Raw genomic sequence first — 19,535 nt, 5'->3', positions numbered from 1 at the left:
CACCCAGACATTCTGTGCCAGGTGTTCTGCTCAGGTTCATTTTGCAAACAGACAGCACTCATTGAAGGATGGCCCTTTCGGTTTTCCTTCATGTGTGCGCATGTGATACACGAGCTGTTGCTTAGGAAATCGCAACCCATAATTCTGGGATGGTTAAGTGGAACTGGCACTCATTTTGCACTTGTATTAAATTGATCTTTTAGTGTGACATCACCCACGCTTTGGAACTCCCTGCCTATTGTCATCCGGCCAGGCGCCTTCATTGTGCTCTTGTTTTTAAAGTCAGATTTCCTGCAGTCTGGAGAAAAAAGAGAGAAAGAAAAGCTGAGGGGAAATCTAAGTAAGCCTATGATTTCACGCTGATACCATGCAGAGAGGTCCTGCAAAAATATGAACAAGGCACGGCTATTTCAAAGTAGATGTCTAATGTGGAAATACCCTATGTCAATGGTTTCCAATTAGCTAATTACTGAGGACCCCCTATTTATCAAAAGCCAAGCCACAGACCTTCTACTTTTGAAAAAAATTGATAACTCTATGGTAGTTACCTCTGCAATGCAATTTTTTCAATAAAATGTGGGGTAGCCCCTTAATAAGCAAAGGATTTTAGGTATACTAAAAAACAGACTAGTGTTGAGTGATATCTGGTTTTCAACACTGTGATATATTGGCAGCTAAACACCACAATATTCTGATATATCACAATGTCTGAAATTGGAGATCAGGTGTGGGAATGAGGGAAGGAGAAACATCAGAGATCGGGAGGGGAGGAAGGGAAAGGGAGTCACCTCCACTGCATGGTTTGAGTGAGCGTGAAAGTGAAAGTGGGGTGGGATGGGTGCATTGGGGCAGCCAGAGAAGATGCATGTCCACTGTGGCTGCTGCTGCTTTCCTGCTTACTGAGAAAAGCTGCTCCACCTCAGTGCCAGGGGAAGTTGGGCCACAGTGCCTTGAAGTGAGGGAAGGCAGCTCAGATCAGCAGTGATGGCTGTTGTGGCTCGTGATCAGCTGCCCTGTTCTCCATCAGCGTGAAGTAAGGCAGCTGAAATCAGCAGCGTTATTGACTGAGTATCATTATTGCGGTGTGATTTCAAAATCAGTTTTGGCCAACATATTGAAAAATCACACAGCACTAAAACAGACCATAAAAAATGTGATATTACCATGCAAAAATGACAAAAAATTAGTTGGAGGGGGAACCACTGCCCAATGTATTTTATCTAGAAAGAGATATCTCTGAATGTGAAAAATCAACAGTATTAAGAGGTCTTTGAAGCAGAGGTGATGGCAGTTTACAGGAAGGACATAAATTTATGTGTTTTTCCTAGCAGAGGACCACAGTTATAAAGAGGCTTCATTTGCAGTTAAATCAGTCTCTTGAAAAACCTCAAGGACACTGCCTTGGTTTAGCAAACAACATATATAGCTCTGCTCTAGCTGTGTAGAGGAAAGACACAAGCTTTGGACATCGTAAGTTATGAAATTAATATAATAAGGAATGTGTGAGATTATATATATATATAATCTGTCTAGTTCAGGGGTAGCAATGTGGTGTCTTCCTAATGTTCCTCGATTCCAACTCCCAGCCAGCATGTGCAGTGGTCAGGGATGTTGGGAGCTGGAGATGCAACCCCTGGAGATCACTGCTTTGGTCACTCCTTGGTCTAGTTCTCACTGTACTAGAAAGTATTGCAAGAAAATTTTAAAACAAATTACTCATTCCCCCCTCTGGTAGCTTATGCTCCATCGGGGGGGATGCATCTGCCACAAGAAAGTAGCATTAAGCAACATGCATATTGTAGTAGGTTGTAATTTTTGCTGCGTTTCCTCTCTGTCAAGCTGAGAACACTGACGTCTTGCCCCCACATGGCAAAGCTAAAAGCTTTTGTAGTTTGAGAGGTGATGACTTTCAAAGAACCTTTCTCCAATTACAGTTGTAAAATTATGATATATTAGATGCCCAAGTGTACTGAAGCATCTTTGTATTCAAAAGGCTCCATCAGACCTAGACCTGGTTTTGACTCTCTTTTCCCCCTTGAAATGAAAATTGCAATACATAGCATTTATATAGTGCTTTCAGGAATGTAAAACACTTAATTGATCTCCTTGCAAGCAATCCTTACAGCAACCATGTAAGGTAGGCGAGTAATCTCCTTATACTGAAAAGTGAAGCTGAAAAGGGGAGTAGTTTGGAGAAGACCACCTCATGATTTCATGGTAAATTCAAACCAGGAATTTCCTGGCCTATACGACAGTCTCTTAGCTGACACCAGATCACCTATTCTTTTTGCGCATACTACTCTGTAAAGCACCATATACATTGATGGTTTGGGGACCCAACAATGTTGACAGATTATCAGTTTGGAATCCTCAACTCCAGGTCCTTGGACTTTGCCCATAAACCCCATTTTTGTGATGGTGGCACAGAGCACAATGAGACTCTTTCCCAAGGAAGTGTGCTTAGAATTGTTGTCTTCACTTGGTCTTGTTTCCAATGGAGATTTATGTGTCAGTGGTGCAGTTGAAGGCAACAGAGCCATCTCCAGCTAAGTTTGCAGATTTGGATGTCCAGCTTTGAAAACATTGTTCCCCACCTCCCAAAAATGCACACCCTATCCTTTTTCTGTATTTTCTTTCATGCACAAACAAAAAGAACTTACAAAGAAACAAATAATGTAAAAATAATTATTGCAGTTGCTGCTAATGACAATTGCAAGGAAACTCTCTGTGTTTCAGAACACATGCAATTCCGCCTTGGGGCAGAATTTTAAAGCAAACTCAACAAAGAAGCATGGGAACAACACTGCTGGTCTCCAGAAGCATGCTGCCTCTGAATCTGGAACATCTGTTTCGGAATCACACAGCCAAGAGGTGTTGAATAACTGCTGAAAGCTACACAATCCTTTCAAAAGTCCTCCAGCCCAACAGCCTGATCACCACACATGTACTGGTGAATTCCATAACTTACGTCTTAAATTCACTGCTGTTCTGCAATTCCACTTTGAACATGTTCCAAAAGTAGGCTTTTGAAACTTGCTCTGAATTCACAATTGCGCAATGCCCCCAAATCTGAAATGATGCCCTGCCTGGATGATGGGAAACTGTACAATAGAGGCAGGAGGATGTGATGCAGCTTGACCTGCACTTAGGAGGCCATTCAGGAAACTAACAATGATATGATGCCACCCCAATTGCCACCCTAGAAGAAAGGCAGGACACAAATGTAACAAGTCAGTAAGCCCAGCCCAATGCCACCAGTCGCAAAGCAATTACCCTGTTCTGAACCCGCTGCAGTCTTGTATTGACCCCTTGATTGCATTAACAAATCAGAGAACGAGCAGAGATAAAGGATTATTATCTTAGGATAGCAGATTATGAAAAAGAATTAAGCTCTTAGAGTAATTGGAGGGAAAGCTGTATAATGTTTTAAGAGCCAGTCATTGCCTATGAGTATAAATGGGATTTCAACGGAATCTTTCTAGTTGTGTGTTTCTAAAGCTGAATGAAAAGTCTTTTCTCATCACACCCCACTCCCCAAATTTTTTCCACCTATTCATAGGTAGTTAGTTGCAGGACAATATATATCTGAAGAGTTTTTTTTAAGGGGGGCAGGCTAGGTAGCACCAGCCGCAGCTTCCCCCCCCCCTCTACATTTCATGTTTCTCTCACCCTCTTCCCATTGCCTCCTTGATATAATTGTTCATAAGTGGGTGATACTTTATGAAGATTGTGGAGGGGAATGAAGTCACAATACGGCATCATTTTGTGGGGGCATGGGGGGGGCAGAATGACATCTCTCCCAGCAAGTGGCAGACCTCTTATGCAGACCTCTGCAGCCTCTTATGGCTATGATAATAAATAAATAAATAAATAAATAAATAAATAAATAAATAAATAAATAAATAAATAAATAAATAAATAACATTTGAAGCTGCTGGCACACCTATGTAGTAAAACCCCTTTGAAAATTGAGAACACATTTTGGGGGGGCCCCAAACACCTCTGTTTATACATACAAAACTGAATTTTTGACCCTCTCCACACAATTTTGAGCAGAAAGCTAACAATGGATAATGTTGACATAGCCCACCAAGTTTGGAAGAGCTGGGGAGGGAGAATAATATGGTATATTTCCATCAGGCTCATCAGTTTGCATTAGCATCTCCCCATCCCATCTAATTAATACCCCCCCCCAACCTTATTAAGTTGAATTGGTGTCCTACAGGCTTGCTTTGTAGTGCATTCATAAAAGCAATAACAACAGGATGAGGTTTTAACAGAAGGTGATAGAAAATGGCTGATGTAACATGAGTCACATATTGTGGGAAGCATCCTGTTCTGGCACTTTGCCAAAGTAACCCCAGATTTCACAGGGAAAATGCAGATTTCTCTCATACAAAGGAGCAATTCAGTTCTGTGAGCAGCCACTTGTAGCCTGAAATATCATAGCTGAAGCTCAGCCTTTCCACCTCAACTTCCCTTTGTGAGAGTCAGCAAGAGGAGAGTGTGAGAGCAGGCTCATTTGCTCATTCAGCTTTCTGCCCAGTTCAAGTGTAAATGGAGCTGGTGGGGGGCCTAATTTCAACAGTAAATATTGTGCGTGGGTGTAAGGAGGTGACCCCACCACCGCGCCAAATTTCTAGTGCTTTGTTGCTTCAGTTATGTCCTCCTCTCCATACATACACACACACCACACAACAGAACAATTCACTTCTGGTATCTGAACTAATATACACACCCTATATTTAAAGACACCTTCGCGTCTCCGCTCCTCCACATGCAGCTGCTGGGTGACCTTGGGCTAGTCACACTTCCCTGAAGTCTCTCAGCCTCACTCACCTCAGAGAGTGTTTGTTGTGGGGGAGGAAGGGAAAGGAGAATGTTAGCCGCTTTGAGACTCCTTAGGCTAGTGATAAAGCGGGATATCAAATCCAAACTCTTCTTCTTCTTCTTCTTCTTCTTCTTCTTCTTCTTCTTCTTCTTCTTCTTCTTCTTCTTCTTCTTCTTCTTCTTCTTCTTCTTCTTCTTCTTCTTCTTCCCCCAAAGAAAGAATCCTGGAAATCCTGGTGTTTTGTTAAGAGTGCTGGGAATTGTAGCTCTGTTAGCAGTAAACTACAGTTCCCATGATACTTTTTTGGGTGGGGGGTGCTTTAAATGTATGTGTGTATGCAGCCTGTGGTGAGAGTAAAGTGCCTTTTGTGGAAGCAGATTGACAACCTCCACTTTATACATCAGTGGGGCAGAAATGTGTGAAGAATAAATCTGGCTGCCTCCTGTCACATCAAACTTAGCCCAAGAACTAGGTCTAAATCTCCCCTTTATTGAGGAATTGTCATGTGGAGCTGGACTGTACACATTGTGGAAGAAAGAAAGAAAGAAAGAAAGAAAGAAAGAAAGAAAGAAAGAAAGAAAGAAAGAAAGAAAGAAAGAAAGAAAGAAAGAAAGACAGGCACAGCAGTACAACAACACAATGGACCAAAGCAATGGTTTTGCAGAATGCCTAGCTGAACCTACAGCACCCTACCTAGAAGCCATCGTTTTCATTAGCAAACATTAATTAGGACATGGCTTCAGTGCCCTATGGGATGAAAAGTCACTCTGATGAGACAAAAAGTCAATAGAAGAGGTTCTGGGTTGGAGTGGTGCAGGACAGTGTGAGAGAAAGACACAAAGAGAGAGGTTGATGTGTGATAAACAGGACAGGGTCAGAAGAATAGAAATGTGGAAAAAATGACTAGGAATCAAGGAACATGAATGCTAAAATTTAATTCAACATGGGGGAAATAAATGAAGGAAAATAAATTGAGAGAACCAGGAAGAGAAAATGAGCATCTCTTGAAATTCTGAAAGTACAGCAGCTTTAAAGATGTGAACTGGTGTTGGTTCATACAGAGAAAAACTGCATGGGATTATAAATTATATGGCAGGGAATGAAAAAAAAAACCCCAGTGGTTTAGGTACAAGGAAAGGAACCAAGGAAGATTTAAATAATTTTTAAGCAAAATAATGAAAATGTGATTCTGAAATGGGGTTTAGAAAACGTTTATTGATGTGCGCATATGTTGTTATTGTGTTACGAGGCAAGTGTACCCAGACCACGGGTGCACAATAGTGTCTTGGCTATACAACACACCAATAGATTTAACTTTATTTTTGTAAGGGGGAATAAATGGGCAAAGACTCTGAAAGTGATAGCAACAGATGGGCTGGCTTCCCCAAGGAGCCACTCAATTGTTCACTGCCATTCCAACTCCCTTAGGAGCAGAGGAATACAATGCCTGCTTAATATTGCACGCTAACTGTACTATGGCAGACTCAACCAGAGCAGGAAGAAAAGGGCATAGTCTTTTCTCCAGTAGGTGAAGGAAGCAGTGAAGCCCTCACACTTTCCCCTGGAATAAATCCTCTTGGTGGTACTGTATTTAGATTCAGTTCACACAACACATTTCACATTGCAAGGGAACAGTCCCACTTTCCCCTGCCGTACATTCATCATGCAAACAGCCTAAGCAGCTGATCACAGATTCAGTAGTTAGCAATTCCCATGATTCAACAATGGTTTGCCAGTTGCTGCAACCATGGATATTGCTGCTAGCTGTATCTGTGATCTGATCCTCAGATACCTGGTACCCTGGAAGGAATAATTTTCTGCACTGTGCCTTCCCATCCCTATGGCAGCCAGATCCTTAGCATTTTTTTAATAATAAAAAAAGAGGGGGGGTCATGATTAAACTCCAGAACATTCCTCATCTCTCAGAATGGCTTGGAGGCTCTTACTATATATTTGCATGGTGGTAGTGCTCTTGTTGCAACCCACCTTGGATCAGGCTGCGACCCATTTGTGGGCCCCGCGCCACCAGTCGAAGACCAAGGCTGTAGATCAAATTAGTGCTTAAGAGACAGCTACAGGGGCAGCTTCGAAAGTTGGCAATGCTACAGGGAACACTGCCAAGTTACATTTCCTCCAGGCATTATGTTTCTAACCATAATAGAACATACTGCACATTTCTTTACTAGGGTTGCTGTACCATTCCTTACTTTATTTTTTTTTATATGACAGCTCTGTGCTTGTGACGAACGTCAGCTCCATTGAAAGATCTCTGCTCCCACATGGGGGTTGTTTAATCTTTAAGCTTGACAAATCTGGGGTCCATCATTAGCACACACATAAGCAAGGGGCCAACTCATCATCACCACCACCACCAGTATTTTACTCTGTGTTTGGTGGTATTGCTGCTGGTATGACTCACTCATTCAAAAGGTGGCAAGGTCACAGCACCTTTACTACGTATGTAAAGGTAACGGGACCCCTGACCATTAGGTCCAGTTGCAGACGACTCTGGGGTTGCGACGCTCATCTCGCTTTATTGCCCGAGGGAGCCAGAGTACAGCTTCTGGGTCATGTGGTCAGCATGACTAAGCCGCTTCTGGCGAACCAGAGCAGTGCACGGAAACACTGTTTACCTTCCCGCTGTAGCGGTACCTATTTATCTACTTGCATATTTATGCACATAGAATCATGGAGTTGGAAAAGACCACAAGGGCCATCCAGTCCAACCCCCTGCCAAGCAGGAAACACCATCAAAGCATTCCTGACAGATGGCTGTCAAGCCTCTGCTTAAAGACCTCCAAAGAAGGAGACTCCACCACACTCCTTGGCAACAAATTCCACTGTCGAACAGCTCTTACTGTCAGGAAGTTCTTCCTAATGTTTAGGTGGAATCTTCTTTCTTGTAGCTTGAATCCATTGCTCCGTTTCTGCTTCTCTGGAGCAGGAGAAAACAACCTTTCACCCTCTTCTATATGGCATCCGTTTATATATTTGAACATGGCTATCATATCACCCCTTAACCTTCTCTTCTCCAGGCTAAACACACACAGCTCCCTAAGCTGTTCCTCATAAGGCATTGTTTCCAGACCTTTAACCATTTTGGTTGCCCTCCTCTGGACATGTTCCAGCTTGTCAGTATCCTTCTTGAACTGTGGTGCCCAGAACTGGACACAGTATTCCAGGTCTGACCAGAGTGGAATACAGTGGTACTATTACTTCCCTTGATCTAGATGCTATACTCCTGATGCAGCCCAGAATTGCATTGGCTTTTTTAGCTGCTGCATCACACTGTTGACTCATGTCAAGTTTGTGGTCTACCAAGACTCCTAGATCCTTTTCACATGTACTGCTCTCAAGCCCGGTGTCACCCATCCTGTATTTGTGCCTTTCATTATTATTTTTTTGCCCAAGTGTAGTACTTTACATTTCTCCCTATTAAAGTTCATCTTGTTTGCTTTGGCCCAGTTGTCTAATCTGTTAAGGTCATTTTGAAGTGTGATCCTGTCCTCTGGGGAAGCCACCCCTTCCAATTTGGTGTCATCTGCAAACTTGCTCAGGTTGCCCTCAAGCTCATCATCCAAGTCATTGATAAAGATGTTGAATAAGACTGGGCCCAAGACAGAACCCTGTGGCACTCCACTGGTCACTTCTCTCCAGGATGAAGAAGAGCCATTGATGAGCACCCTTTGGGTTCGGTCGGTCAGTCAGCCAGTTACAAATCCACTGAATGGTAGCATTGTCTAGCCCACATTTTACCAGCTTCTTTACAAGAACATCATGGGGCACCTTGTCAAAGGCCTTGCTGAAATCAAGATAGGCTATATCCACAGTATTCCCTTCATCTACCAGGCTTGTAATTCTGTCAAAAAATGAGATCAGATTAGTCTGACATGACCTATTTTTCAGAAACCCATGTTGACTTTTAGTGATCACAGCGTTCCTTTCTAGGTGCTCACAGATCGTTTGCTTAATGATCTGCTCTAGAATCTTTCCTGGTATTGATGTCATGCTGAGTGGGCGGTAATTGTTTGGGTCCTCTCTTTCCCCCCTTTTGAAAATAGGGACAACATTTGCTCTCCCAGTCTGCTGGGACTTCGCCTGTTCTCCAGGAATTCTCAAAGATTACTGCCAGTGGCTCGGAAATCACCTCTGCCAGTTCTTTTAATACTCTTGGATGTAGTTCATCTGGCCCTGGAGACTTGACTACATCTAAACTAGCCAAGTATTCTTGTACTACCTCCTTACTTGTTCAGGGCTGTGTTTCCCCTGCTGAATCATCTGCTCCATATTCTTCAGGTCGGGCATTGTTTTCTTTTTCGGAGAAGACTGAGTCAAAGAAGGTATTGAGGAGTCCTGCCCTTTCTCTGTCCCCTGTTCGCATTTCACCATCTTCTCCTCTAAGTGACCCCACTGTTTCCTTGTTCTTCTTTTTGCTACAGACATACCCATAAAAGCCCTTTTTGTTGCTTTTAACCTCTCTAGCAAGCCTGAGTTCATTCTGTGCTTTAGCTTTTCTGACTTTGTCTCTACATGTGCTGGCTATTTGTTTGAATTCCTCTCTGGTGGTTTCCCCGTTTTTCCATTTTTTTGTACATATCCCTTTTAAATCTTAACTCAGTTAAAAGTTCTTTAGATAGCCACCCTAGCTTCTTTAGGCACCTTCCATGTTTCCATCTCATTGGTATTGCCTGAAGTTGTGCTTTTAATATCTCCCTTTTAACAAACTCCCAACCATCATGAATTCCCTTCCCTTTTAGTATTTCTGTCCATGGGATTTCACCCAGCGTTTCCCTAAGTTTTCTGAAGTTGGCTTTCTTAAAGTCTAGAATTTGAGTCTTAGTATGCTTGGTTGCTCCTTTCCGCTGTATAATATACTCCAGAAGAGCATGGCCACTCCCACCTAATGATCCAGCCATTTCTACGCCACTAACCAGGTCATCACTATTGGTTAGGATCTGAACTAGAATGGCTGATCCTCTTGTTGCTTCTCCCACTTTCTGGACAATGAAGTTGTCTGCAAGGTCAGTGAGGAATCTGTTCGACCTTATGCTCTTGGCTGAGTTTGACATCCAACAAATATCAGGATAGTTGAAATCCCCCATTACTACTATCTCACCTCCTTTTGAATGCTTGGTCATCTGTTCCAGGAAGGCTTCATCTGTGTCCTCAGTTTGGCTTGGGTATCTATAGGAAACTCCCACAATGAGATCACTGTTGTTTTTCTCTCCCTTAATTTTGACCCAGATACTCTCAATATGGCTCAACACATCATACCACATACCAGAACACATCAATCCAGGAATACAAAATAATAAAATTTGTGGCTCTGCATCTTAGTACGTAATTATAGGACTGATTGATCTAACACTAAAATGTCCTAAAGTAGGGCATCACTAAGTCTAAAATAAAATAAAGATCTATATTTATTTGTATTTGTTTGTAGGGATTGCTATGTTCCAACTATGCCCTTTAAAAGCATTCTGACCTACAGCAATAAACAAGTGACAATATTTTGCTCCATACTTTGTAAGCTTCATAATATGCAAGTAGGACAGCCCCCCCTCCCCGAACCCCGGCCAATGAGTTTGTACTATTTCTAATGTACTGTGGGTTTCTAGGATATAAAAAATATACCTTACATTTTAGAGACTGATGACAGTAGGAGTTTGGGATTGCACAGACTTGACTGCTCTGCTTTGTGTTTTAGAAGATATTTCACATTTGTGTTATAATATCATGTATAAGCTTGCATGCTACAGTCAGCCATAGCCTATGTCTTACCATGAATGATGTCAGGAGTGAGCCGGCAGTAAACTGCACTGTGCAAGTTGGAGTTACTGTACTTTTCCGTCTCTAGGACGCCCCCATGTATAAGATGCCCCCTATTTTGGGGGCTTCAAAATTTAGAACATGGGGGGATTGAGCTTTGGGGGAGGATTATTTGGGGGGGAATGCTGAAAATCGCTCACCCGCAGGGCCGTCTTAAGTATATTTGGCACCCTGGCGCCATGGTGTGACGGATCCCTCCGGCGCCCCCACCCCGTTTCCCAGCGCAGCGGGAGGGCGGAGCTGTGCAGCCGGGCGCAGCGCACAGCGCGGCTGCCAGGGGTGCAGCTCCACGGCGGGTGAGCGGGCGCAGCTCCACAGCAGCCGGCCCTGCTCACCCGCCAGAATGCAGTACACAAGCACTCGTATCACTTTCAAGGGCCGCTTCCAATCTCGGGCTTGCGCTTCGTTCCGCTGGGTGAGCAATTTTCGGCACCCCCCCCCCAACAACCGAGCAGCAAATTGCCACTGAAAATCTCAGGCTTGCACTTCATTCCAGCAGCTGAGCGATTCTCAGCATTTGCCGCTTGATTGCTGTGGGAGGAGGGATGCATTGCAGCTGCCTGATCGCCACCATTAGCCCTCCCGATTCCGCTGCGGCAGCCAATAGACAGCTCCCCTTGTCACAGCAGGTGTCGCTGATAGGTGGTTTCTGTGATGTGAGCAGTTGTGTGCTACATTTTGGCGGGTGAGCAATTTTCGGCACCCCCCACACAATCAAGCGACCAACTGCCGCTTACATTCTCGGGCTTGTGCCAAAAAACATTCGCCCACCCCCTCTCAGCACAACCCGTGTATAAGACGACCCTAAATTTTGAACCTCATTTTTGGGTCAAAAAAACTCATCTTACACATGGGAAAATACGGTAACTCTTTATTAGCAAGATCACAATCTGCACAGACTCGGCAGAGTATCAGGTCTAATGAGCACAGCATCTCATCTCTGGTGGGTCTTGTCCCATGGATCAATTGCCAAGACTGAAAGTTCCTGCCTCCCCAAAGTCATCTAAATACCCTAACTCTCCAGGGCTTTCCCCAGGCAACCAGAGACTTCGCCTGTGTGTAGTCAACCTCTCTCATGCCCTTTTCATGCCTCTTCTGGTTCTGGGAGACCAGAAGGTTGGAGGGGATCCTGTGCCAGCAGGATGATGGGGGACAGCAGTGACTCATCTCTGCCTCTTGGCCTCTCTCCTCCCCTACTTAAGCTCACTAAGCCCTGTTACCACTTCTTCCCAGTGTTTTCCCTCTTCTCCCTCTGACCACTCACCATTGTCCCACCACCACTCTCCAGGCTCTGGGCCTTCTTCCATTCGTGGTTCCCCAGCTGGTTTCTCCCACCATTACTGTTCTGGTACTTCCGGGTTGCCGTGGGACGCAACACGAAAACACGTAACCTGAAGCAGACGCAACATGAGGCAAGACTGTATGGCATTGGAATAGTCAAATTCTTACTTACCTTATTGCAATGATTATATAACAGGTTTTGTCGTAATCTGATAGTCTGTTGCAATTTATAATGTTTCGGCAATTTAAAGACTAAATATTTCATAATGGCATAAACATTGTCAGTTTCATGAAGTGCTATCTTCTGTTACAGCTATATAATATGGATTGGAGTGTGTGCAGGGATTTATAAGCACTAAGGTCAGAGTGAAATGCAATGCAGAAAGTACAGAGAAAGTGAGAATTACACAACATTGACAAATCTACAAAACTGTTGTTGATACCGCAGACTTCCTGGCACTGGTAGGACAATTAATACAAGTAATATGAGAAGAATTGTTGCCCAGTTCAGTCAACAGTTGAGAGCTTGAAACTCATGATGAACAGTCATTCAGCAGCTGCACATCTTAGTTTAGGCTGCAATAGTAGAACATGTTTATTTGGGAATAAATCCTATTGAATGCTAAAGACTTCTGAAGACGCATGTATAGCTGTGTACAGCCAATGCATTAAAAATGAAGCATCACTTGCAAGCAGCGGAGTAGCTCACAGGAGAAATTGTGTTTCACTTTGCCTGTTTGTTGCACATCTGTATCAAGTGAATAACCTAAATGAAACCTTGCCTTTTTTGTGTTTGTTTGATCGCTGCTTAAAATTACGAGTTGGCTTATTCTGAGAGACAGTAGTTAACAAGGTAGAATGTGGATTTTCACCCTCTATATCTTATTTTGCTGGCAGTTCTAATATTGTTACCGTATTTTTTAATATTGCATGGGTATTTTAATCCAAAATAGGTTTAGGGATAATCAGTGCGTTCAGAATATTTGGAGACAAAATATTTCCCTCCCTCCCTCCCTCTCTTGTACACACAGTTTTCTCTCAGCAGGCAAATAGTGTTTGCTCTCTGTGAGCTGTTCCAGAATTAGTCTGCAGAATGTAGGACTCTGTAGCAGGAAATATTCATCATGCCAGCCAGAGGGAAAAGCAGCAGCCTGCTTAGCACAAACAAAAAGACAAGCAGAGAAACGGGGCGCTCTCTGCAATTTCCCGCCAGCTTGCATCCCACTCTGTGTTCTAAAGAATTTCATCACTAAATAGTAATGTTAATTTACATTGTCCCTTGGGATAAATGATTGAGCCTGTCCTAAATATAGAGAAGGTATTTATTCATAGTGTGGATTACATTTAATGCACATGACTTCCCCCAAAGAATCATAGGCATGATAGTTTATTAAGGACGATGGGGACTATAGCTCTGTGAGGGGCAAACTACAGTTCCCAGGATTCTTTGGGCGAGGTTATGTGCTTTAAATGTGCAACCAGCAAGATTTCCTTTTAGATGTAACGGCAGTAGTTTGGGTTAAGGCTTTTATCTGAATGACCTTTCAGATGCACTAGATGTCAAAATCCTTAAAGAGGAAGAGAGGGTTGATGAATGAAAAGAGGCGGGGCTGCATATTGTCTGGGCTGAACATGCCACACAAATGCAAATGTCTCTTGTCAGGAAAGGGAGCTCTGCGTGAAGCCAGGACTGATTCTCCTTGCGGTGGGTGGGTTGCATTTGATAAGGGGAGCCTGCTCATGAGAAAGATTTATTAAAAGAAAGCATCGGTGCGACAGGAGACAGAGCCAAAGCAGGGTGCTTACAATATAGCTTTCATTACGTAGAGTGAGCCCCACCTGTTCCTATGAAATGGCAGATTGTGGCTTTAGGGCTGTGTGGAGAATATGAGAGCGTGCATAAAAACGAAGGAAGAAAATACTCTCTTTGGTGTTGTTGCCAGAACACTGGGTTGCCGATTGAATTGCACTGTGCTGTGCTCAGTGAGCAGCCATCTTGCCTGCCGGAGACATCTCAATTCTAGCCTGTTTTTACCTGCCACTCTGTATTGTCAGCTGTATTGTCTACTTCTCCTTCATTTAAAATGGATTACAAGCAAAACTCGTCTTCTCCAGCTGGATAGTTTTACAGATTTTCTGCTTTGGAGAAGACACTCCTATAACCAGAACAAGATTCATGCATGCGGGGGGGGGGGGGGAACCCACATAATTCTGTGCTAAGGAAATTAGAGGGAGGAATTCCTGGGCGCCGTTTTTTCCACACTCACCCCACTCACATGAATGGGAGGCAGCACAAAAAGAAACAGTCTTGGGCTCCAAACTAATACTGAAACGTGCATGTTTTATGTTTTAAGAATCTGGACATTTTAAAATAATATTTTGCTTTTTTAATACAACCCAAATTAAGAGACTACGTAAATTGTGTGTTATTTTCTCTGGCAATCAAACTTTGCACATCTATATAAAGATGACATGCACCCATGCACCGCCCACAGCTTTTACACTAATTGCTATGCAAATTAATTCACCATGTGAAAGTTTGCTGTAGCCTTGCTCACTGAGAGAGGACTCTCATAGCACATGTAAAGTCTGCCTGCACCCCAACACTGTGCTCCATGTTTCACACCACACCACCAGGCAGCATGAGAGCTTTCAGCTGAACCATCCAGGGACACTCCAGACGTTTTCCTTGCCAGGCTGATGCCAGAAATATGAGAGAGTTAGACGGCTTGGTTTGCCTGACGCTTGGATAAGTAGCTGTTGCCCACTGAGAGGCAAGCACAGAGGGGAACATAAGGGATGGAAAGCACAGCAGAGGGAGGGGCATGTTGTCAGGCAGATACATAAACTCTACTGCTGAATATTGAAGCCTTTTACAGGTAACTGCCCAGATTAGAATCCTGAATATCCACATGGAGCCTTTCTCTATGTGAGGATTCCTCCCCATTCCTTTCAATACAAGGAGGCACCTGTCGCTTTCTAAAAAGGAATACAGTGGAACCTCGGTTTATGAACACCTCGGTTTATGAATTTTCGGTTTATGAACGCTGCGGACCCATCTGGAATGGATTAATTCATTTTCCATTACTTTCAATGGGAAAGTTCGCTTCAGTTTATGAACGCTTCAGTTTATGAAGAGACTTCCGGAACCAATTACACCCATGCTTCAGTTTATGAACGGTTCAGTTTAAGTACTCCGCGGACCCGTCTGGAACGGATTAATCCACTTTCCATTACTTTCAATGGAAAAGTTCGCTTCAGTTTATGAACGCTTCAGTTTATGAACAGACTTCCGGAACCAATTGTGTTCATAAACCGAGGTACCACTGTACTCTCAAAGTTGTCCTAAAAGGGCTGGTTCAGCTTTTCAGTAAATTTTAAAAGATTATTGAAAGTACAAGGATGTTAATTATTGTAAATTATTTTCCTGCAGAATATTCAAATAACATCACAGTGATTATAGGAGAACTATTACCTCGTTGTTCAAGACAGCATTTTGACATTGTAGTTTTTTCAATTACATCATCCTTCAGATGAGAGAAACCACACTATGTTGGGCATCCGTTAAGTTACATGAACATTGTTAGAAAAATGAGGTACCACCCTATTCTGAGATATGGTTAAGGATACGATCAAAGCTACAGGTTAGAAAGTTCTGTTCAAATCCTTGTTTTTCTCCCCATGAGTGTAGCCAAGGGAGGGCAGGAGGGGGCAGTTGCCCCCCACCAAATCAATACAAGTAATTACAAATATGAGGTTCTGCCCCTCCCCAACAGAAATCCTGCCGCTCCCCAACAAAAATTCTGGCTATGCCCTCACCCATGTTTCTCCCTCTTAAATCCTGGAAGGAAAACAGGAAACAAGGATAGAATTAATGCCTTGTATACAGATATACCAGAACATGATTATAGAATGAACTTTAGTCTGCAAGTAAAAGATATTTACTTCCGAATTCTTCTTTATATTCAGATTGCTGTTGTGTCACATAGAAAAGCTATCCCCTCCACCCAGTGGGTGCTGGTGGCAGAGAGCCAATTGTGCAGAGAGAAACAATTGCAAAGTATTTCTCCTGAGTTTTATACATGGTTTCATACAGTGCCGAACACTAAGGACGAGTCCTAGTGACTGAGGGTTTCCCTCTTTTGCCTCTTGCCCTCTCGTTTCCCATTCCAACCTCATCCCTTCCCATTCAGACACGAAAACAGAAAAGCTATGTATATAGGTCAGGGTTGTTGGGACTAATTGCAGAGGTTATGGACAAATATATGTTTAATATTCAGAACACAAGTTTCCGTTTTGTACAACAGGAGGGAGTATTGAATCATGATTTGTATTAGGCACACAAAGTTCAGCTGTGTAATTTATTATTCCAAGGCAGTGAGGGGAATAATGAGAGTGAGAATGACACACACAATCTCCACTCAGAAAAGATTTAATTAAGCTAAAACAAAGACTGAAGATATATGGCAGGGGCTTGTGCATTGAAGTCGTTTCTGGAATACTGGAATCACAAAAAGCAAGCCGTAATAGTCAGATGCTGGACATTACAAAGGAATGCCATAGAAAACCAAAACATTAGATGATGCAGTTTAAAGGCATCAAAAGAAAGATAATTCATTGGTTAAGATGGGCAGATACAATTTTATAAAATAGAAACTCTGAAATAATATTATTTTTAAATTCTAGAAATATGTGAATTGCTGTTTCAGACACTTCTCTACACTAGCCATGAAAGTTTTAATCATTTCAAAATCTGGCAGACTTTTTAAAAATTACTTGCGCCAGACTCCAGAAAAAAATTGTGCTTTACAGTTTCCTAGTTGGACACAGTGATCTGAGCAAATTCATTTCCTTGCAGAATAACCAACCTACCCATTAGTTAAAGTATCCATGCATGTTTACACAGAAGTAAGTCACACTGCTGTTCAGTGGGACTTATTCACTAGTTAACACATTTAGGACTCAATCCTTAGGGTCAAAATAGATTATACATGAAATGGGGTGAGGACATTTAATATGCTTATTTTTTATGATTTGCAGGTTATATCAATAGCAGCCATGGGGAGAGGGAGTGTGGTCAGGATCAGGCTTGTTTTAATTTGCATTCAATATCAAATTCAGTGGATACCTATGAGTCCTCTGACAAAGCAAAGACTGCTAATATAAATGTATGCAATATTCCAGTTGTGAAGATGTGGTATGATAAAAACATTTATAGCTATTTAATACACTGAAATATTGCCTCCTCCCAAATTATATTGAACTTGCAATGCATCCCTTGTAATGACTTAGCATTCCAGTTTGCAGTCCCCTGTGGTTTTCTTTTTCCAGTGTTTTGAAGGAGCACTAAGCAACATAATATTTTTCTTTAAATTGAATTAGAGAAGACAAACCCCATCTGCAGAGAAGTCTGTATGCTGTTCAGTTCGCTTATAATTCTAAGACAAAACTGTGGCTTAGGATGAACACATGAGCATGCGGACTCCCAGAGAGGAGCTCAGGGCTGTTTTACTCCTTCTCTGGTCCTACTAAGCCATGATTTGCTTTAGTCTGTCATCCCAACCCAGGTTCATGATTTGGCTCCTTCGGACAAACCATGAACTGTAAACCAAACTGTGGTTACAACTTGTGGTTTGTCCAGAGCAAGGCAAACCATGAGCCTGAGTTTGGATGACATATTGAGCATCTCTCAGCTGCAGCAAGATCAGAGGAAGAGCAAAGTGGTCTCAACGTCCCCTCCAGGATCCATCCAGATCTCACATTTGTGCAAAACCATGGTTTGTCTTAGCTTTATCTGTGACCCAGGCATACCTGCCAAGTTCCACTCTGAAAAATAAGGGACCGGACCAAAATTAGCATACCGGAAGTAGTGTGGCGGCCATTTTGGAACAGGGTGGAGCAAGCTCAGAAGTGACTTTTGATGCTGCTGTGCCCAGTTCCAAAATGGCCGCCGCACCAGAAGTCGCGCTGCAGCCATTTTGGAACTGGGCAGAGCAGCATCAAAAGTCGCTTCTGAGCATGCTCCGCCCAGTTCCAAAATGGCCGTCGCGCCAGAATAAACCGGGAAAAAACAAAAAACAGCTGGGGACAGCTGGAAAAACGGGGGGTTTCCCGGGGAAAACGGGAGACTTGGCAGCTATGGACCTAGGTCGTTGAGAAACTCCCAAGTGCTTGGTACCTATCTGCAGTACTTTAATTGCAACACTAATGATTCCAGAAGGGTTTATTGTTCACTTTTATTTCCCCCCCTCCCCACAGAACCAGAGGCTGGCGAGGTGTCCCCCCCAGTGGGAGCTGGCGTGAACAGCAACAGTTGGACCTTTAAATATGGACCTGGCAACTCCAAGCAGCCTGGTCCCGGTGAGTTGCCAGACAAATTCATTATCCCAGGATCTCCTGCAATCATCTCCATCCGTCAGGATCCGCCAAACAGCCAAACTGACAAAAGTGACTTCATAACCTTTGGCAAGAAGGAGGAGAGCAAGAAAAAGAAGAAAAAGAAGAAGGGGAACAAAGCTCAGGAGAAAAAAGAGAAGGGCAACAGCACCACGGACAACAGTGACCAGTGAGGGGTTTATACTGAACAATCTACTTAGCCAATTTTTGTAATCTTGGAAGATCTCTCCTATGTAGCAACTCCCAACTTCTTCCTACTGTTAGCCAGTTTCCTGTATGTGCAAGACTTCAGAAATCCACAGGGAATTCACAATGTCTGTCTAGATTGCTTAACAGTTTTGTCTTGAAAGCTTTATTAAGCCTGGTGTTAACTCTTTTTCTCCACTCTGGCTTGTTTTCAGAATCTAAAAAGCAGACACAAGTTTCTTTTCTCCTACGCTGAAAAGGAGACTCTTCACAATACAGCCAGTGCGAGGTTGGACTCTTTGCATTGTGGTTCCTGTGATCCTGTCCTGATGATACTTACGGGGTGGGGGTGGGGGGGTGGGAGGGGGACTTAAACATTTTTTGGTATTGTGCACCCTGTATCTGATTGGAAACTTTTGTGTGCTGATTATTGGCTAGGTGATGCAAGATCAGATTAATATGACGCAAGAAGCGTCCCAAAACACAAGAAAAGCGAAGTTCCTTGTGGAAATTAATGTGCAATGCTGTGCGGCCTGGGGAACGATCTTAAAATTTGCAATTAGATTTTTCATAATCTACAAGAGCTAGTGTGTAGTATGCTGGAGCTTTTATATATTTTATATACACACTCCAGCAAAAAAAAAGGAAGACTCACTCAGATAACTCTATACCATGAAGTATATCTTCTTCCAAGCCATTGGCCCTATTGCCACAATAAGGCCTTTTTGTTCTCCTAGCAAGGATGTCCCTCAGGGAACCGTCTACACAGCAACTGTCCACACTCCTGACTCAGTGCTCCCATGATAAACAGGGAGCATGGGGAACGCCCCCCCTCTCAAAACAACAAACAAACAAACAAACTGAAGAGGAACTTTGAGGAGTGGAGATTCCTTTGTTCACATTTTGTATCCAGCTGTGTAGACAGAACTGGTCCTGCTACCCAGGCCTTGGCATGCATGAACCGCAGGGAGTTGGGTGTCCTTCCGGGGAACATCCAATGCCTTTTGAAACC

At 43.1% G+C, this 19,535-nt stretch overlaps 1 protein-coding gene across 4 annotated transcripts in view; it reads left to right on the top strand.

Moving 5' to 3' along the window:
* The window catches only part of LOC118079391 (protocadherin alpha-5), a 117,556-nt gene extending 98,698 nt beyond the window's left edge, over nt 1-18,858 (top strand). For 3 of the 4 annotated variants that reach the window (XM_060278121.1, XM_060278122.1, XM_060278124.1), the window contains exon 4: nt 18,200-18,858. In XM_060278121.1, the coding sequence (XP_060134104.1) occupies nt 18,200-18,510 (311 nt within the window). In that variant the 3' untranslated portion in view covers nt 18,511-18,858. The remainder of the gene's footprint in view (nt 1-18,199) is intronic. The other variant, XM_060278123.1, reaches the window with a different exon arrangement.
* Nucleotides 18,859-19,535: the final 677 nt, after the last annotated feature.

Source organism: Zootoca vivipara, chromosome 8 (genome assembly GCF_963506605.1).
Source record: "Zootoca vivipara chromosome 8, rZooViv1.1, whole genome shotgun sequence".
Lineage (NCBI taxonomy): Eukaryota > Metazoa > Chordata > Lepidosauria > Squamata > Lacertidae > Zootoca > Zootoca vivipara.
Note: the sequence above shows the minus strand (reverse complement) of the source record. Positions and strands in the feature narration are given on the sequence as shown.